This window comes from Penicillium angulare (assembly GCF_028827245.1).
Source record: "Penicillium angulare strain IBT 27051 chromosome Unknown utg000004l_segment0_segment0, whole genome shotgun sequence".
In the NCBI taxonomy this organism is placed as follows: domain Eukaryota; kingdom Fungi; phylum Ascomycota; class Eurotiomycetes; order Eurotiales; family Aspergillaceae; genus Penicillium; species Penicillium angulare.
Genome location: NW_026623163.1, coordinates 1,362,031 through 1,382,505, shown reverse-complemented (window position 1 = coordinate 1,382,505; position 20,475 = coordinate 1,362,031). Strand labels below are relative to the sequence as shown.

At 48.5% G+C, this 20,475-nt stretch overlaps 7 protein-coding genes across 7 annotated transcripts; 5 read left to right on the top strand and 2 right to left on the bottom strand.

Moving 5' to 3' along the window:
- Positions 1-1,965: 1,965 nt before the first annotated feature.
- On the top strand, positions 1,966-3,694 carry N7478_004457 (dual-specificity mitogen-activated protein kinase kinase; the record flags this gene model as incomplete). The annotated part of the gene is made up of 4 exons (XM_056920671.1): positions 1,966-2,721; positions 2,786-3,077; positions 3,138-3,507; positions 3,565-3,694. 4 exons carry the CDS (start codon positions 1,966-1,968, stop codon positions 3,692-3,694), a joined length of 1,548 nt encoding a protein of 515 aa, XP_056778708.1.
- Positions 3,695-4,732: 1,038 nt separating this feature from the next.
- N7478_004456 (secretory pathway Sec39 family protein) lies at positions 4,733-7,628 on the bottom strand (the record flags this gene model as incomplete). The annotated part of the gene is made up of 3 exons (XM_056920670.1): positions 4,733-5,819; positions 5,884-6,040; positions 6,098-7,628. 3 exons carry the CDS (start codon positions 7,626-7,628, stop codon positions 4,733-4,735), a joined length of 2,775 nt encoding a protein of 924 aa, XP_056778707.1.
- Positions 7,629-7,831: 203 nt separating this feature from the next.
- On the top strand, positions 7,832-8,360 carry N7478_004455 (uncharacterized protein; the record flags this gene model as incomplete). The annotated part of the gene is made up of 3 exons (XM_056920669.1): positions 7,832-7,859; positions 7,993-8,129; positions 8,214-8,360. 3 exons carry the CDS (start codon positions 7,832-7,834, stop codon positions 8,358-8,360), a joined length of 312 nt encoding a protein of 103 aa, XP_056778706.1.
- A 1,452-nt stretch (positions 8,361-9,812) lies between these two features.
- N7478_004454 (DNA-binding ATPase) lies at positions 9,813-15,713 on the top strand (the record flags this gene model as incomplete). The annotated part of the gene is made up of 4 exons (XM_056920668.1): positions 9,813-9,823; positions 9,885-9,902; positions 9,974-15,361; positions 15,419-15,713. 4 exons carry the CDS (start codon positions 9,813-9,815, stop codon positions 15,711-15,713), a joined length of 5,712 nt encoding a protein of 1,903 aa, XP_056778705.1.
- Positions 15,714-16,296: 583 nt separating this feature from the next.
- Positions 16,297-16,635, top strand: N7478_004453 (uncharacterized protein; the record flags this gene model as incomplete). The annotated part of the gene is made up of 1 exon (XM_056920667.1): positions 16,297-16,635. The coding sequence occupies one exon, from the start codon at positions 16,297-16,299 to the stop codon at positions 16,633-16,635; it is 339 nt and encodes a 112-aa protein (XP_056778704.1).
- Positions 16,636-16,923: 288 nt separating this feature from the next.
- Positions 16,924-18,929, bottom strand: N7478_004452 (uncharacterized protein; the record flags this gene model as incomplete). Its single annotated transcript, XM_056920666.1, has 2 exons — positions 16,924-18,792; positions 18,882-18,929. The coding sequence occupies 2 exons, from the start codon at positions 18,927-18,929 to the stop codon at positions 16,924-16,926; spliced, it is 1,917 nt and encodes a 638-aa protein (XP_056778703.1).
- A 650-nt stretch (positions 18,930-19,579) lies between these two features.
- N7478_004451 (alpha/beta hydrolase) lies at positions 19,580-20,428 on the top strand (the record flags this gene model as incomplete). Its single annotated transcript, XM_056920665.1, has 1 exon — positions 19,580-20,428. The coding sequence occupies one exon, from the start codon at positions 19,580-19,582 to the stop codon at positions 20,426-20,428; it is 849 nt and encodes a 282-aa protein (XP_056778702.1).
- Between the last annotated feature and the right edge of the window lie 47 nt (positions 20,429-20,475).

Here is a 20,475-nt window from a genome sequence, read left to right as displayed (position 1 = left end):
AATTATACCAAGTATGTATGTGCCCACGATGCAACTGATCAAATTACTTTCGCTGTGTCAACAGCAGCTCAGGCTCAGGCTCAGGCTCAGGCTAAGGCACAGGCCAGGCTTAATTAAGTTTCGCGCCTGAGCTGACTCGCCCCCATCAAGGGGTGTTGGACTTTGGTTCCTCAAATTCAATGTGTAGAAGGATTCTGAGCTGTCAGCTTGGATGTGCCAAGATTTTTCAGCCCTAGAACTCAGGAGCCAAGTTGTCTGTCTATCTTATCTACTCTACTGTACATGTGACAGCTACTGTTGGTACGTCTTATGTACGTCAGTTGGTTATGTGAGCTCAAACTAGCCCAATGCACATAATCACACCGGGCAAGAGGGGCCAGATGTACATGTACCGTGGTACCTCGGTACAACATGGTGAATTGTTGGTTTCTCGTGAACTGCGATTCGAAGACGGCTTTGGTATACTGTAATGATAATTGTTGGTTTTCCCTTTCTACGTGTAGAGTAAGTGGGGACTTATATCCTGATTGTGAGTTAGCAATGATGTCGATGAGCGCCACCAATATCATAGTGGATGGTGGTTGGCCGGGGTCAAGTGGGGATTTTACCCGGAGAAGAGTATTTGCGGCTTCAAGGCAACCATATATTCCTATTGGTTCTGGTGCCCAACTGGTTGTGGCTTGTTTGCTGCTATTTGGGTGATTTTGCATGCCGCTTTTTACATCAGGGATAAATAGGGATCATGGACTGGTACTTGGTTGATTGTTGGTTGTCATACCTACTAACTACTAGTATATACTCGGTAGAGACCTCGGGATATACCTTGGAACCCTGTTGAAGCTTGACTTGACAATTAAGACTGTAAATTCACCGAATTTTCTCAAAGCCTTCTAAAGGAAAGGAGACTTAATCAATTGTCCCCGCTGATCTTGAATTCGTCAGGATACATGTGTAATGCTGTGCATGCACATGTCCCTCTCTATCACATATCACGTGATAAAATACGCATCCTTGAGAATACCCGGACTGGATTCTACACTATGTATACAATGACTGTCTATCGAGAGTACAAAGTCCATTAAAGCGGCAACTTGGACAGCAAAGCCACAGCTAGGCATACATGACAGCACTCGCAAGGTGAGTATTGGATTTTAAAATTGCAAATTAGATTCGATGCGGTAATGCAAGCTGGAATCGTTTGGTTCCAGGCCTACATGTATATCCTCTCATACGTCCAATTCGCGGGGTCCGATCCATGGTTCTTAGGGAGAATTTAGTCGTTAGGGATCCATGATTGTTGGAAATTAACGTCTCTTTGTATCCAGGTACATACGTAACTCAGGGTCCAGATTACTTTTGCCTCGTAATGGTACCATATACATCGTCCATTCTATCATAAGCGAGAATAAGAATAACACTCCAGATGTCCGTAGACTCCGTAGACTCAACTCGTCTTCCTACTTTCCCGTCTCTTGTGCTTCTCTACATGTTTCAGCTGAAGGCGCCTTCTGAAACAGCCCCACCATCGCCCGTAGGACCCGATCTTGTCGTCGCCCTGTCCCACTCGGCGGCTGTGTTGCCGTCTATTAATATTCGTGGTGATCTTGGCTATCAAGGAAAGAATAGAGAAATCTGGACCAAGCTTCATGCTGAAATATCGTGAATCTTGAATCCATCATCCTCTCCATCTTCTCAGATATATCTCCGTGGTTTGGCAGGTGGAACCAAACAACCAAAATCGCGTTTTTTTTTTTCTCCTGCGCATTTCGCCCCGAGTCACCTGCTTTCCCCTCTCTCTTTCCCACCAACCCCCCCTGCACATTCGTTCCGCTCGCCTGTCCCTTTTAATTCCTCCCCAAACGTTCGCTACTGTCCAGGGAATTTCAAACGTCCATCGACACTGTGGCTACCCTGGCTGACCCGAACGAGTTGTTCTTGCCTGGCGATAGGCAGAACAATCTCGACATGTCGTCCTCCGTGCCGCTCTTGCGGACCCCGGTCCCTAGCAATCAGCGTAACAACGGCACTCCCCGAGCTCCCAAGCTCACACTGGGCATTCCCCCTTCCCCCAACGTCAAACCTGTCAATGGCAATGCTGTCCCCGTCATGACTGAACCCGCGCAACCGATCGCTGCTCCCTCCCGCCCTGCTCTTCGTCCTGCTCTCCGCCCTGCCCTTAGTTTGGCAACTCCGATGATCACCCAGAATGCCCCGCAGCAGCCAAACTATACATCCACCGGTCGTCCTGGCCCTCCACAATTATCTCTATCAACAGGGAAACTATCTACCGGCCGTCCGGGTCCTCCAGCATTATCTCTGTCTACAGGAAAACTGGGCGTGCATAGTCAACCTCTCTTAAATGGGAATGGTGCTGGTAATGGTCCGATCTCTGCCAACTCATCCGTATCGACGGCTGATGTCGCGAGGGGCCTCCGTGAGTCTGGCTCTGATCCTTCCTCTGCGATCAGCTCCTTCAACTCCGATAATGAAGGCGGTTCACAGTTAGAAGGTGAAGATGGTGCTAGCGCCATCACTTTCGACTTGGAGAAATTGAGCATTGAGAAGGGTCGACCACTCGATGTCGAGGATTTGGATGATAAGGGTTGGCACGCAGCTAGTGAACAAAAGAAGGTCGTTGAGTTGGGCAGTCTGGGTGAAGGTGCTGGTGGCGCTGTCACTCGGTGTAAATTGAAGGATGGCAAGACTGTCTTTGCTTTGAAAGTAAGTGGCTCTTGCAGATTACTCTCCAATTTGTTCAACAATGACTAACCCCGCGTCGCGATAGATCATCACTACCGACCCTAATCCCGATGTAAAGAAGCAGATTGTTCGTGAACTTAACTTCAACAAGGATTGCGCATCAGAACACATCTGTCTCTACTATGGTGCCTTTATGGATAAGACATCTGGTACAATCTCTATCGCCATGGAATTTTGCGAAGGTGGCAGTCTCGATAGTATTTATAAAGAAGTGAAGAAACTGGGTGGCCGAACTGGTGAAAAGGTTCTTGGAAAGGTTGCAGAGGGTGTGCTTAATGGATTGACCTACCTGCATAGCCGCAAGATCATCCATCGAGGTATGCATTCCTTTTCTCAAAGGAAGATAATCGCGATCAAATGACTAATGCATTCTCTAGATATCAAACCTTCCAATATCCTTCTCTGCCGTAACGGTCAAGTCAAACTCTGCGACTTCGGTGTCAGCGGCGAGTTTGGCACCAAAGGCGACGCCAATACTTTTATCGGTACCTCCTACTACATGGCTCCAGAACGAATTACTGGACAATCTTATACCATCACTTCCGACGTCTGGTCCTTGGGTGTGACTTTGTTGGAAGTTGCGCAGCATCGATTCCCTTTCCCTGCCGATGGCACTGAAATGCAGCCTCGCGCAGGTTTAATAGATCTCCTAACCTACATTGTCCGCCAACCCATCCCCAAATTGAAAGACGAACCACAGAACAAGATTAAGTGGTCAGACAACTTTAAATATTTTATTGAATGCTGGTATGTTTCGCTGAGTTCATGTTCATATCTTTCCCTCTCTAACTCAACTTCTCATAGCCTCGAGAAAGAACCTCCTCGACGAGCAACTCCTTGGCGGATGCTGGAACATCCTTGGATGCAAGATATGAAGACCAAAAAGGTCAATATGGCAAACTTCATCGCACAGGTTTGGGACTGGAAGAACTAAAAGCACTTGCTCCTGCTACACCTTAGTCCCTGTCTTGAAATTTTGTGTTTCTAGGATCCCACCTTTTGAATACATTTGAGCATGAGTGGCTGGACCCTAGGATTGACCTGGCTGTCAAGAACGAACTCAAAAACAACCTCCCCCCTACATCCCATCCCAGCATTTTTGTCTTCTCCTTTGCCTTTGTTCTCTGTTTTACAGTTGGCGTCCATCCATTTGGTCATGATGCTTCGTCCGGGCAGGAACTCGATGAAGCTGACTATCATTTTTGTCTCCTCATACCATACCCTGTCATTGCTTTCATCTCTCAGCGACATCGATATGAATTTTGATCTGGCTATGCTTAACCACGTACGATCCTTACGGCCCGATACCTACAATTATTGTCATTGCATCTTCTCATGCTTTGCCTGTTCTCTTCAATGCCTTTTCCATTCCAATTTCCATAACTTCCATAAGTCTCCTTTGACCTATATTGTTCCTTTTTCGCCCCCTTCCAAATCATCATCTCTTGTCATATTTCGAGCCTGGACATATCATTCTTCATTACCGCCATATACTGCTTTTATCTCTTTTTTCACCGCTGAATCTTTTCGTGTGAACATCTTGATTTGGGCATTAGTAAAGAACGATCTTTTTTTATTTTTTACTTTTGTTTCTTTTTGCTTGGGCCAATGCATATCGATAATTGGATGCTTGGGTACCTCTTTACCTCTACGCCATGTGGTGATATCAATTTGCTACTTGCCACCTACTAGTGTGTAAGTAATGACTGGGGCCTCGGTACTGTAGGTCTTGTAAGAGCTAGATAGGCTCAGTAATCTCGTGAAACAAATCAAACCAACTCTAGAAGCATATTGAAGATTCATGATCCAATATAAATTGATGTATGTCTTAAATTAATGACTCTCATCGCAAAACAAAACAAGCGCTAATATCATCGTCGCTATCATGATATACCTAAGTACAAAATACAAATGGCATACGGCACTCCCTCACCAGAAAGAGAGAGAACTAAAACAAAATCTTAAATAAACCCTACCGATTCACCGGGTCGGCACCCAAAACCCATCCAATCCCACTCGCCAACCCCCCAGTAACCATATTACTAACCATATCTCTCTTCCTCACACGTCCTTCACCATCATCCATAAACGCATCTCCGTCACCCTCACCACCACTAGCTCTAGCAGGACCAGAACCAGCACCAGCATTGCCTCTCAATGAAGACGCATTCTTATGCAACGCCATCGCCGCACCCCTCGCAACTTCAAATAGGCCCATAGGCGCCTCATGAGGATGCGAATGCGGCATTGCAGCTCTTGCACGCGCCCGTCTAGCCGCACGCTGCTGCGCCGTATCAAATGCATCGCGCTCTGAGTCTGAAGGCCCAAAACCACCCGGTACAGAGGAGAGGCTGTCGCCCTTTGCGTCCCAGAGGTCTTCCTCTGTTTGTTCCCTGGCCCGAAGAGAGGATATTTCCTCGTCGCAGCGGCGCCAGGCGCCGAGGATTTCGGGCAACGGATCCGGTGTTGGAGTTAGTGTTAGGGCTAGGGAGAGGAGTTCCATGCGTTGGGAGAGGTGGTGGATTTGCTTGCTTAGAGGTATGCTTGCGTTTGGTGTTGTGCAGCGGTAGCGGCCTGCATTATAGACTGCGCGCCAGGTTATGTCATCGGGATTTGAGGATGAGGATGGCGGTGTTGTGTTTGGGGATGTTAGGCGGGTGAGGATGTAAGAGTAGGCCGTGCCGAAGTCGTTGGATGTTAGAGCGGAGGAGATGGCGAGGGAAGTTATGCGGCGTTCGGCTGTTATGCTTGCGTCTGAGATGTTTTGGGGTTCCGAGGTTGGTGGTGGTGGTGGTGGTGGTGGTGGTAGGCCTGCTGAGACTAGGTTGCGGCCGATGGAGAGGAGGTCGTCTAGCTTTGTGTAGCTTTTTTGGTTTTGTTCGAGGACCTTTTCTACTAGGGAGATTGGGTCGTGGTGTACGCGGATGCTGACTGGTTGGAAGGGGACGCCGTGTTGGAGTGTCAGTGAGTAGAATGATAGAGCGTGTGTTGCTGCTATGAGAGCGTTGATTTGCTTTAGAGGGGCTGATTCGTGGAAATGAGGTTGGAATGATTGAAGACTATTGATTGGGTAAGTTAGCTTGTGTCAGAGATTGGATAGAGGGTAGATGGCGGATCACATACATGTCTTGTGCTTTCTTCATGCCGCCTCGAGTTCGGTTGCCATTGCTTGCGTTGTCATAGGCTGTGAAGATGGCTTCCACAACTGCAGCTTCCACTTGGGTAGGTGTAAGTGGCGCCTTCTCCGACGAAATGTATAAATCAACTACCAATTGATACTCTGCAAACAAGTTAGAAATGTATACATGTGTATATAGGATGTTTCTGATATTCATACCTTTGGCTTCAATGAGGGCTTTCAAGATTTCTGTTTCAACGATATCGTGCGATAGTTGCCAGAATAGACCTTGGTGAGTAAATGGTCCTTCCCAGCCATTATCGGAGTCCTCTGTTTGCCAATCTCGGAGCCATAATAAGTTCTGGCGAACAGTCTGCCAATCATTAGATGATCGAGGCTGCTTCACCGTAGATGCCACTACGCTCTGCAAATCCGCCATCTGTATCTCCTTACTGCTGTGAAGACACATGTTCGCTAATGCGCGACAGGGAATAACGTGGCCCAGGTCTGTCAGTATGCGCAAAGAGAGAAGCAAAGCGCTGGCAAAAGATATAGAGGAAGGCGATGGTGTCGTTAATGTATTTTGCGGCGCCATGAGGGCATTTTGCAATAATGAAGCTCGTGATGCGGAGGAAATCAACTCGGTGTCGAAATCGACAGTTGGAAGGGCAGAATCAGTTGTCGAAAGGTATGAAAATTCCTCAAGGCCAAGCAGCTCAGCAACTCGCGAAAGAATTTTAAATGATCCCTCGAGTAGATCATTGGATGAATTTGCCTGTGCATAGATCACAGATAAACCGGACTGGCCGTACCGATTCAATAACTCTTTCGACGTCTCTGATGAAATTCGACCCGCATCTTCATCATATCCACCCATATCAACATCTTCAGGTCCGCTCCAATTGATAAAGGCATTGACCACACTCTCATAGTCCACCAGACTGCGCGATAAAAGCCACAGGTTTACATGTTCCCAACCGGCCACCTCAATAGCCTTGGGTTTCGGTGTTTCCTGGATGAAAGAAATCGAATTTTCTTGAGCTGCTTCATTCAATCTGCGTCGCTTTGATCTGTTGCTTCCATAGAGCCAGGGGCCAATAAGTCCTCTTAAGTTGGTAACGAGATCCATATCGTTTCTCTCTGGGCCAGCGATAGACAGCAAAACATTGACCGCGGTCTGATCATCCAGCGACTCCAAAATTTCCAGTGATAATGTCTCGTCCCGATTCGGATAGTATTCGTAATTGAGTCGAAGAGCCGGTAGCAGGCTTGAGATCAGCCACGTCCGAAGCGCTGGCTGTTGGTTGTAGAAGGGGTGAAGAAGATCGAGGACGAGTGGTTGGAGGGAGGTTTCGGTATCTATCAAATGCGCGCGGTGAATTATAAATTGAGTCAAAGGGTCAGAGACACCCTCCTCCTCTTCGCCGTCCTGCTTAAGAGGTCGTAGACGGAGCTTCCGCACACGCTTTCTTGCTTCTAACTCTGTGAAGTCTTTCACGGCTGATGTATCTATCTCTCGGTCTTGGTCCGCATTATTCGATTCGCTGGTCAGCTGCTGAAGGGTGTCGACATATTGCGAGGGCTCTATGCTCTCAGGCAGGAATGTTAAGATGATGCGTAGGAGGCGTTCCAAAGGAAAACAGTGGGGGTATTGCGCTCGTAAGACGGGGAGATCGGTTATATCACCGCTTGTACAGAGGTGTGTCGCAAGCAGTATCGCATGGGCATCTGATAACCCTTCCACAGCCATGGCGATTAAGGGAGAGAAGTGCAATAATCCGGAGGTTCAAAGTGATCTGTATACGTAGCTGAGGATGCGGGTAACATGTACGGTGGAGCGCACGGGCCATGTCGGAAACGAAAGGGAAAGCGTCGCATCCGCGAACATCTAACCACCTTCTCTGCTGTCTTTCCGCCCACCACCTTGCCAATTCCTTTCTCTAACACTCGAAAATGGCTTCTGGATACGGCTTGAACGGCGGTACGTACTAACATTCCATCCTTATCTGCCGTGCGGACCCTGCGCGGGGGTCATCATGAGCCGAATCACATCTTGACGAGACCCTCTTCTCCCCACCAATTCACCTTGACTGACCTGTGATGTTTGTTTTTAGGTCAAAACCGCTGCTACCCCTTCTGGCAAGAAGTTCTCGGATGCTACGTTGTCAACTCCGGCGAGGGTGAAGCCGGCAAGAAGAAGTGCACGCCCGCTCTGGAGGATTACTACGAGTGCCTTCACCACCGCAAGGAGGTATGTATTGCTACATTCGAAGGGGGGATACGTGAACTGTTTGAAGATATGAAGGACATTTCTGATTGTTGGATTTGAATCTAGGCCCTCCGTACAATGAAGATGCAAGCCGCCTACCGCAAGGCCGAGGCTGCCCACCCTCGTGAGAATGCCCCGAAGGCAGAGCAGATTCGCAGCCTGGGTCTGCTTGGAAAGGAAGAGGAAGCCGCGGCAGTGCTGGCACAACGGTGAAATGGATAGCTTTGAAGAAAATCCAAGGGCGTGATATTTATCTTTTTCTCTGATGCGTGTGATTCCTTGCTTTTGCCCCGGATCATTCGTCCGGGTGCCTGTGACTGTACAGAAATACTCAATGTTGGTGACCAGTTGGTCTCGTGTTTGAAATGATACTCCGGATCCATGACAAGCTGTGTTTACGTATTACTTTTTAGGTCTTTATGTGTAGATTCTGTATCAACTTGAACCTCTCCCTCGGAACAAGCTCACAGAAGACAACCTTGCATTCGTAGGGAACCAGATGACTCTGCAATCAATTTATGGAAATCGATTCACAGTATACCGCTTGTTCAATTGTGCCTTCATATATCAAGACCTAGAACTTGCGAGGTTCTAATCTTGTACTAAATGTGGATGAAGCTTGGAACAGCTTTAATTTCAAGGTTTCGATGCAGGCGGAATGATGCAACCAACTCTAAAAGTCAGTGCTAGAATAATCCTGCCTAAGTAAGAATTTTAAAATGATAATAAAAACAATTGTTGATAGGTAGTTATTGAGCATCTATGCCGAAATTCTGGGTGTAACCTCTTGATTTATGTCATGTATATGAAAATATATAGTTCCCGCATTTGCAATATATGCCTGTTCATTGGTGAGGCACATAGTAGCTAGTAATGGGTATGACAGCTTACTCCATTAAATCAAGTTGATGCCGTGTACTAGATAATATTAGTAAACGTGTCTACATGAATATGCCACACACATATAGGATGTCTACACGTATTTTTGGGCGATCAAAGACATTAAATTATTGTCGTTGAATGACATGCTCGAGTAATCCCTTACTACATAGTAGCGATCATCAGGGGGATCCTCGAGTGTCCTAAGGCCATCTGGCATGTCTTGGCATCTTCGATGCAGCATTTGAGGATACCAAAGGGTTTAAAATTACGATGGGCTATGTAAACATGTTCAAGTCTTGGGAATAAAAGTGTATTGGAGGCTAGGATAGAATAACCGAAGCCAGAAAAAAAATCTCTATCACTGTCCTAGAGCAGCTAAAATCCACCATATTAAATCTCTGATCGAACGCGTAGACCACGTGATCCGAGCAAACCCGGGAGTGGAGGCCCAACCACGACTATACCCGATTTGGCCTAGCACCACACACCCAAACATGGACCGGCGCGCGAATCCAGAGCCCCCCAATGATATAAACCCGGCTGCGTGACCTCGAATCTCGCTCTTGTGTACTGAATCTAAATCCTCACTGCTGAGTCAGCTCCCGGCTTCCGGTGTTGGGCGTTGTCTTTTTTTTTTTATTCATTTCATTTCGCAGGCCAAGGAGAGGAGCTGAGTACGCTTTAATAATCATCAAGCTCCTCACCTCTTAGATTTCCTTTCATTTGTTTCATTTCATCAATTCTGGCGGTGCTGTTCACTCGGGATCAGAGTGACGGCCCGCCATGACTTCCCGGTAAGTTCATACAGCCAATGACGACGCGTCAAACACGTGATACTGACCCACATCTCTACAGACTCGACCGCTTGGTCACGTGAGTAACTACTCTCATCGCAGTGTATGAATTCTTGAGAGGATTCTCTGAATGCTGACTTTCTTTGACAGTTTACTTGAGACCGGAAGCACTCAGTTGATTCGCAATACAGCAGCTCAACAACTAGCCGATGTACAAAAACAACATCCCGATGAGCTCTTTAACCTCTTGGGTCGCATTCTCCCATATTTGCGATCCAAGTCCTGGGATACCAGAACTGCTGCGGCTCGGGCAATCGGTTTAATTGTGGCAAATGCAGATGTGTTTGACCCGAATGAAGACGATGGCCTGCCGTTAACATCTGCAGCCGACGACGAGGATGATGTGGAGATCAAGTCCGAAATTAAGTCAGAGGAGACTTTTGCCCTTGTGGATGGGTTCCTTCACTTTGATACATTGGACATTGGCTCCGTTCTGAAGTATGGAAAACGACTACTGGGAAGTGCCGGAAAAGAGTATGAATACTCACTGGCATCGATGGAACCTGCTGCACGTCTTCAACATCAGAAAAAGACGCTGACAGGCCGCCTAGGCTTGACCGGAGAGTATATCGAGGATGAAATACTTGATATACCAGAGATAGCCCCCAAACTCGCAACTCCCGCCCTACCAAAGCGAGAGTCTACAGTAGCTCCTATTTCGCGGGATAATAGCATCCCTGATGTGCCATCTCGGCAGCCTGCATCACCAGATTCCAAGCAGGAAGACTCGGGGCTCAGCAAGCGCCAATTAAACCAGCTCAAGCGAAAGAATAAACAGAACGCCAAAATGGGCGCGAGCAAAGTTCGTGTAGTAGACTTATCTTCCCGACGACCATCAGAAAACGTCTCCGCCCCCGCAACACCCCACCCTGTTAAGACAGAAAACGGCAATGATCAGAATGGAGAAAGCAAACCAGACTACTTCAACTTTGAAAAATCGGCCGAAGACGACGATCAAAAAATTGTCACAGAGTTCAAAGGCGAAATCGCACCCGAGCGACCTGTTATTCAGCCCGACCTTGTGGACCAAGGCTCAGGCTGGCCTTTGGAGTGCATGTGCGAATTCTTGACCATCGACATCTTTGATTCGAACTGGGAGGTCCGGCATGGTGCAGCAATGGCTCTCCGTGAGGTTATTAGGGTTCAAGGTGCAGCTGCAGGTCGCATGGAAGGCAAAACTCGGGCTGAAAACGACACGCTGAATCGCAAATGGTTGGACGATCTCGCCTGCCGCTTGCTCTGTGTTCTCATGCTAGACCGGTTTGGTGATTATATTTCCGACAATGTAGTTGCTCCCATTCGAGAAACGGTGGGACAGACACTTGGTGCTCTTTTGTCTCATCTGTCACCAAAGTCTGTTCGACTAGTCTACCGATCACTTTATAGAATTATCATGCAAACTGATCTTGGACTGGATCGACCAGTGTGGGAGGTTTGTCATGGCGGCATGATTGGCTTAAGATATCTGGTGGCAGTTCGCAAAGATTTACTTGTGAACGATGCCAATATGATGGATGGAGTCCTCGAGGCTGTCATGAAAGGCCTAGCCGACTTCGATGACGATGTTCGTGCCGTCAGCGCTGCCACCCTTGTTCCAATCGCCGAAGAGTACGTGACATCACGGGCCGGTACTCTTGGACCTTTGATGCATATTGTCTGGGACTGTCTTTCCAATCTTCAAGACGATCTAAGTGCCAGTACAGGATCCGTCATGGACCTGCTTGCCAAGCTATGCACATTCAATCAAGTGCTTGATGCCATGAAGGCGAACGCAGCCGATGACCCGGAGGCTTCCTTCGGCAAGTTAGTCCCTCGTCTATATCCCTTCCTCCGACACACCATCACAAGCGTTCGCTCAGCTGTTCTTCGAGCCCTCATGACCTTCCTGAAACTAGAAGGGGAAGACAGCACAAACTGGGTAGATGGCAAGGCACTGCGCTTGATTTTCCAAAATATGCTTGTGGAACGCAATGAAGGTGTTCTCAAGTTATCTCTTCAAGTCTGGTCAGAATTGCTCAAGGCCGTCGAAATCCATGGGTGGTTCAAAGCCGACACTGAAATTGCAAGCTCCATCGAGCCCCTTATTACGCTTGCGCTTGGTCCTTTCGGCGTTCCTCGAAGCCCCATTCCAATCAATGCGACCCTCTTCATCAAACCATCTGGCCTCCCCTTCTCTGTTGCCGCACCACCACCGCCACCGGCAAAAATATCGCCCCCTGCTACTGGTGGACCGGAGCCAGGCAAACCCGGCCGGCGTCGCAAGTCAGAAAAGAAGGAAGCCCCTACTCCCTCCACCCACAACGTGGATGGCCACATGTTGTCTGGAGACATCGAACTCATCGGAGCGGATACCATGCTTCGATCAAAGATCTTTGCTTCAAGAGCCTTGGGAGAATTGCTTTCTGTATGGGATAAGCACGAACTCCCAAGTTTCTGGTCTGAAATCATGGATGGCCTCAGTCTCTCAGCTTCTACTTCCCAGCTTTGCTCGGCTATGATCATTGAAGAATATGCTCGCTTCACTGGACCGGAAAGCAAATACACCTCCTCACTCACAGAGAAGATTCGCCCAATTGTTGAAGGCGACCGCCCATCATGGTATTCGGACATTTCAAGCTACCTTACGGTCGCACGAGCCCACTGCCACTCTTTGTTGAACATCTTCAGAGATCACGCACATGTAATGCCATCCCGCTTGCCAACCTTGGCTGTCGTGGTGCAAGGCGATCCCGAGGCTGGTCCTAATGCATTCTCACTCGCCGATGCCGTGAAGCTCGTGGGCCCAGACTTTGACCGCCTGAAGAAGAACTTGACACCTGCTCAGCGTATCACTGCCACTCAAGTGTTGACTGACACTCGCAACACTGCGCAAACCGCTGTCGACGATGCCTCTGGTATCAAAGACCAGCGTGACATGCGGGTCATAGCAGCTGCCGCAGGTGCATTGGTCGCCTTAGGTGATATTCCCAAGCGCCCTGGTCACATAATCAAGGGTATGATGGATAGCGTGAAGAAGGAAGAGAATATTGAACTTCAACAACGGTCAGCAACCGCCGTTGCAAGCCTCATCGAACATTATACTGCAGCTACCAAACGTGGACCTGTTGACAAGATCATCGGAAACCTCGTTAAATACTGCTGTGTGGATACCTCGGAGACCCCCGAATTCGCTCACAATGCCCAGCTAGAGAAATCAATCTTGTCCTTGCGCAAGGAAGAAGACCGACGCGATCACCCGGATGCTGCCAAGTTCGAACGCGAGGCTAAAGAAGCTCGTATCATGCGCCGTGGTGCCAAGGATGCCTTGGAGCAACTCACTGTCAAATTTGGCGCTGAGCTGTTGGAGAAGGTACCAAACCTTGCGGCACTGATTGAACGCCCATTGAATGATGCCTTAGCGGGTGAACTGCCTGAAGACATCGCGAACCCCGAGAACGAGCTCGGCCAAGAAGTTGTGGACGGTCTTTCTACACTCCGTGCCCTCCTCCCCAAATTCGATTCTGGTCTGTATCCTTGGGTCAATGGTCTCATGCCACTTGTTGCCAAGGGCTTGCAGTGTCGTTTGTCGGTGATTCGTTACGCAGCGGCTAAATGCTTCGCTACAATCTGTAGTGTTATAACCGTGGCAGGTATGACCATGTTGGTAGAGAATGTCCTCCCAACAATCAATCGCGCTTTAGATGTTCATCATCGCCAAGGAGCGATTGAATGCATCTACCATCTTATCCACGTCATGGAAGATGACATCCTCCCCTATGTCATTTTCCTTGTCGTCCCTGTTCTCGGCCGTATGAGCGACTCGGATAATGACGTTCGTCTGCTGGCAACCACTTCCTTTGCCACACTGGTCAAACTTGTACCACTGGAGGCTGGTATTCCAGACCCACCTGGCTTCTCTGAGGAGCTGCTCAAGGGTCGTGATAGAGAGCGGAAGTTCATGTCCCAAATGTTGGACGTGCGCAAGGTTGAAGCCTTCGAGATACCCGTCGCCATCAAAGCAGAGCTTCGTCCGTATCAACAGGACGGTGTCAATTGGCTGGCCTTCCTCAATCGCTATAACCTTCATGGTATTCTCTGCGATGATATGGGTCTTGGAAAAACACTTCAAACCATTTGTATCGTCGCTAGTGATCATCACATGCGAGCGGAAGAATTTTCAAAGAGTCAGGCCCCCGACTCTCGCAAACTTCCCTCGTTGATCGTTTGCCCTCCTTCCCTCTCCGGACATTGGCAACAGGAAGTCAAGCAATACGCCCCCTTCCTGAAATGTATTGCCTATGTCGGACCTCCAGCAGAACGAGCGAGACTCCAGCCCCAGCTTGCTACAAGTGATATCATTGTGACCTCCTACGATGTCTGCAGGAATGACAATGCAATTCTCAACCCCATCAACTGGAATTATTGTGTGCTTGATGAGGGTCATCTAATCAAAAATCCCAAGGCCAAAATCACGCTTTCTGCTAAGCAACTACTGAGCAACCACCGCCTTATTCTCTCTGGTACACCTATTCAGAATAACGTTCTTGAGCTTTGGTCTCTATTCGACTTCTTGATGCCTGGATTCCTCGGTACCGAGAAAGTCTTCCTCGACCGATTTGCCAAGCCAATTGCGGCAAGCCGCTTCAGCAAATCCTCATCAAAGGAGCAAGAGGCCGGTGCTTTGGCAATTGAAGCGCTTCACAAACAAGTTCTGCCATTCCTCCTGCGTCGTCTGAAGGAAGAGGTGCTGAATGACCTGCCCCCGAAGATCATACAAAACTACTACTGCGATCCCAGTGACCTCCAGAAGAAGCTCTTCGAGGACTTTTCGAAGAAGGAGCAGAAAGAACTCCAAGATAAGGTTGGCAGTACGGAGCGAAATGACAAGGAGCATATTTTCCAGGCCCTACAGTACATGCGTCGTCTGTGTAACTCGCCCGCTCTGGTTGTCAAAGATGGTCACAAGCAGTACAATGAAGTACAGACGTACCTCTCATCTAAGCGGTCTAATATCCGTGATGTATCACATGCTCCGAAGCTCTCTGCTCTTCGTGACCTGCTAGTTGACTGTGGCATTGGTGTCGACAGCCCAGCTGAGGGCGAACTCGATACCGGTGCCAGCTATGTCAGCCCACACCGTGCACTTGTCTTCTGTCAAATGAAAGAAATGTTGGACATCGTCCAAAACGATGTTCTTAAGAAATTGTTACCATCTGTTCAGTACCTTCGCCTGGATGGTGGTGTTGAAGCGACCAAGCGCCAGGATATCGTCAACCGATTCAACACCGACCCCAGTTACGACGTCCTGCTTCTCACCACTAGTGTTGGTGGTCTAGGTCTCAACCTGACAGGAGCAGATACTGTTATATTTGTTGAGCATGACTGGAATCCACAGAAGGATATTCAAGCCATGGACCGCGCTCACAGAATCGGCCAGAAGAAGGTCGTTAATGTATACCGTCTGATCACAAGAGGAACCCTTGAGGAGAAGATCCTGAAGTAAGTCACATTCAAGACACAATTTCCGTTCTATTTTACTAACATACTACTCTTCAGCCTACAACGATTCAAGATCGACGTCGCCTCCACGGTGGTCAATCAACAAAATGCCGGTCTAGGAACAATGGACACAGACCAACTGCTTGATCTGTTCAATCTAGGCGAAACGGCAGATACAGCTGAGAAACCAGGTGATCAGACCGGCAACGAAGTAGACATGGTCGACATTGATGGTGAAGTCAAGGAGAAGGGCAAGAAGGGCTGGCTAGATGACCTGGGCGAGCTCTGGGACGATCGTCAATACCAGGAAGAATACAACCTGGATTCGTTCCTGGCGACTATGAAAAACTGATCCAAGTCGATACATTGATATTGTGGTTCTTTTCAACTTCCCGTTATGATACCCCCAGCTCGATAAGGAGCATCTTGTCATCTTGTCTTGTCCGTTGACCTTGTCTCTTATCCCAACGATTTCATGTCATGTCTCACGTCATCATTCACTTTGCTTCTCGAAGAGCAATTCGCTAATAATTGACTATTAATCCTCACCTTCCCATTCTACGCTTCTAGCCTCGTGGCTGATTCAACTTTAACCATGCTGTTTGCGCTTTATGCTACTTTGAACCTCTTCGTGTATTTTTAGCTTGCCTTGCCCCCATGACCAACGAATTTTGCATGTAAATAGAGAAAATTTCCTCTTTACGCTTCGGTGTTTATCTGGATTCCTTAAATGTATTTCGTCCTAATCACGGTGCACTTAACCCCAAAAGATGTGTAAGAAGTATACTGGAATAGCGGTACCATCTGTCTACTGATAGATCTGCGATCTCAGCGGACTTCGATCTACGAGGTCTCCCTTAACAACAATTGACTACATACTACGCGAGAAAGAAAAAGGTTTGATTTTAAAGGCAATTAATTTGCAGAAGGTCATTATGTCATACATAAGCAGAGACGATGCATCCCAAGCCTTCTTGTTTCAAGTCACTCCCAACTTAGCATCTCCCGAAGCATGGAAAGCCCGGCCGAAAGATCATGGCTCTTTCTTGGAGCAGGATGACGCACAGGCAGAGCACACAGAGCCAGGACTGCAATGGGACTTCGCTTCTCGCGAATGGAAAGAAAGATATCAAAAAAGGCAACCCAAATGGGACTTTGAAAAAACAGGAACACCACCGATCATGCCTAGATTGAATGTTGTCTGGCAAAAGCAAACCATAGATCCACACCTAGGCGTCGAAATGATTCAACACCAAAAGACACAAACCAGGTGAAGCCGAGACAAAGGAACCGGAAAGAAGAGAAAAAGAAAAGAACCATGGCCTGAAGCCATGAGAGGTAATAAAATGATACATAGAACAAGAAGATAGAAAAGGCCCGCCTAGAGGCACAGCAATAGGCAGTGAAAAAAGTACGACGGAGGAAGAAGAAATAGTCGTTTGGCAAGACATCTTGTCAGGGACCACATGCTCTGGGATCAGATAGCAGTGGCCTGGCTCATTTTGTCCGATAGTCACGCACCAGGCGTTATGTCATTTGTACCGGAATGAGACCTAGGAGATTTAGGCTCGTCCCTTGGGCTTGGAGAGCATATTCAAGCGACTCAGACTCAACATTCCCGGACGCTTCTTAGCACTTGCGCTTGCGGAGTTACCGACCCGACCAGATACGGAGCGGACAGGTGTCTTGATAGGGCGAGACTTGACAGGGCTTGGAGTTGGTGGGTTCGCCTTCATTCGCTTGGTGCTGCGCTCGTCAGGCTGGGCATCGGCGGGAGGAACATTCTCAGTATCCTCAGCATTTGGAACATCGTCATCATCATCAACGTCGGATCGACGTCTCTTCTTGTTGCTGAGTCCATGAGAGATGCCGTGTGCCACCACAGGGAGCTCAGGATAGACATTGGCAGAGTCACAACCTTCGGACTTGCGGACATGGCGAATCGTGGGAGACTGGGCTTCGTTGTCGTTTGTATCCTCAGCAGTGGATTTTCGTTCGGGAGTGAGAGTAGGAAGAGTTGGGTAGAAAATCTCGGACAGATTAGAGCGAGACGGAGTGGTAGGAATCTTAGAGCGGGATGGAGATTTCTCTAATAATTGATGACGAGATTTGACACTTGGGGTGAATTCGACGTGCTTCTTCGGCGAGGGGGAGAGGGCGGCACCCGTCGATTCAGCCTGTCCGGCGAAGAGTAAATCAGGATTGAAGTCTGGGGCGGCTGCGTGAGTCCCAGCAGCAATCTTGGCTGGATCGCGAGAGAACAATGGCTGACGTCTGCGAAGAATCGACTTGAGATTGCTGATACTTGGCAAGTTACTCTTGAACCGAGGATTGAACTCAGTTCGAGGAGTCCGTGGAGATGCTAATGCCTGTGTAGTGGGGGAGCGCGCCAACGAGGGAATCAATGATGTTTTGGGAGCCTTGAGACTAAGAGAAACGGAGGCGGAACGTGCCATCGAGGCCCTGGTCGGCGTCATGAGAGAGCTTCGAATAGTGGAGCGGGGCCGTGCTGCATTAGCCTTGGGAGTGGCGGCCTTCTTGGGCGTAGCTTCTTCCAATTTAAGAACGGCTCCGTTTTCAGGGTGATCCTCTGGTGCATCGTCTGTTGGGTTGGGTTTGGCACGCTTGGCGGTGGCGGTGGCAGTAGGCGTAGGCACCGCAGATCGCTTTGCGGAGGAGGAGGATCGTGACGGAGACGAGTTTTGGGGCTCCGGTTCGTCCAACTGAGCCTTGGACTTTGTGCGTTTCAAAGATTTCGTCACAGGCTGGAATTTACCGGGACTTGCCCTGAAAGACGAAGCGTGATTGGCGATCGAGTCCATTTTCTTGAATTCGGCCATGTGCACATCACTGAAACGTCCGGCTTGGCCTCGTGGCTTTGCGATTTTCCGCTCAACCTGGGTCTCATGAGTCTCTTCTTCTTGTCCGTTCGAGTTTTCCAGTGCCATCTTCGCTCTAGTCTGCTTGGCCTCTTCACGAATTCTGTCCATCAGTTGCTTCGCCTGATCGCTGAGTTGAGACTCTTGTCCAAACTTGAACTCATATCCAGGCGTGCCGTACTGACTAGCAGCGGGAGAAGGCTTGGTCTTAGAGGGGGTGTTTTCATTCACGCCATCCTTCACGACATTTCCATTGGCATCTTTCTTAATGGGGTTGAAGCCGAGAAGGAGTCCAGAGTCAACTTTCTTGGTGGTGCTCTGGTGTGCCTTGCTGGGATGCATATCTTCTAAAGATGGACGAACAGCAGGCAGACCTGTTGGGGTTCTGGCCTCGGTGACCTTCTGATATGACTGTGTGGAATGGGGTATCTGGGTGCTTTTCTTGGTGACAGGCGTGCGCATGATGGGCTGATCATTGCTAGACGTCTCGTCGCGTTCCTCAACAGAGAAAAGTCGCGTGGTCCTATCTGGCTGTGGGGAAGATTCGTCACTCTAATAAGACATTGTTGTGTTAGTTTGCATCATATTCAACTCCGGCGACATCATCAGCCCCTCTCTTCGGGCGTTGCTAGGGCACGCACATCGGGAGACGCCTGGGTACGCAGGCGAGCGGAACGCCGAACCGCCATGGCAATGGGGAGGATAAGTAAGATTTGAAGATATTTGGAATGGGATCAAATGGAAGGTCGAGGGAAGGTATGGACAGAAGGAGTGGAGCAGAGATTGGGACAAGTGGTTGGATGTTGGGCTTCGGTCGAAGCGAGAAGTTCGAAATGTAAACAAACGCGCTTGACGTCACATGACTAATCAATAAACAACAACACTGGAGCATCAGGCGTATATTAGATGAGATAGAGGACAATGATTCTATGGATTTTCTAGTACTATTGAACATTTACAATAATCTTATTATCCGTACGAAGCTCCTTGATATTTCGAGCATATTGAGCTTCAGGCTAGAAATCTCGCTGTTGCGCTCCCCCATTAATCTTGGCAGCGCTTAAGCGGTCAAGGTGGAGATCAGTGCGGCTCTTGTCCCTTTGGCATCCTTCGGGCACATCGTTTGGCGCTTTCTACATACCAGTACGCAGTTTAATGAACATATTCAACTGCTTGCAGCTTGTGTACCTAACAGTGCACTTCATATAATTTTGATAAGATTTCGAGAGAGCTATAGCTTAGGCTTCCAGATACCTCGATTCTCTGCTCCATCTATCTCTCACACAAATTCACACTGCCCATACAGCATACAGCTACATTTCATAACCACAGCGCCGATATGCATTTTCCTGAGCCTCACATTCAACACCCGCATGGTGAACATATCCAAACAGCAATTTTTTTACATGGCCGAGGAAGCAATGGGGCCGAGTTTGCCGAGGACCTATTCTCTTCTGTGAACTCGCAGGGCCAAACTCTACCAGAAAGTCTACCACACATGCGCTGGGTCTTCCCGAACTCTGGCTCGCGATGGAATGTACGATTTCAAGAAGAGATGCCATCTTGGTTTGACGCATATTCGCTCGATCATATTGAAGAAAGACAAGAGTCACAAGTGGAGGGTCTCCGAGAATCGGTATTCTACATCCTAGACTTGTTGAACCAAGAAATTCAGCAACTGGGCGGGAAGTCTCATCGTGTTTACCTTGGGGGAATCAGCCAGGGGATGGCGATCGCACTATGGTCACTCATTTGCGGACCAGCAGAGCTTCAGAGTCCACTGGGGGGTGTCTTGGGATTTTGCGGCTGGTTGCCATTTGCTGGACAGGTAGAGGACCTATTGAAAGGATATGATGATACTTTTAACGTAGTGGACGCGTTAAGTAAACAACGACAGGCCTCGAAGTTACTTCTGGACGTCATTGCTGAATTGAACACCCCAAAATTATGTGACGATGCTGATATATCGGTGCTATCTACTCCTGTTTTTTTGAGCCATGGCACTGATGATACTTGGGTTCCCGTTGAACTGAGTATTCAAGCAACCCAGATACTTCAGAACCTTGGGGTCTCTATAGAGCGGAATGAATTTACTGGAGCGGAAGGAGATGGACATTGGATCAAGGAACCCGAAGGCTTTGACCAGATCACTAAGTTTCTCCAACACCAGATCGAGGGAAATGATTGAATAATGCCCAAGAAAATCGGTTATTATAGCTTCTAATGGGCTAAATA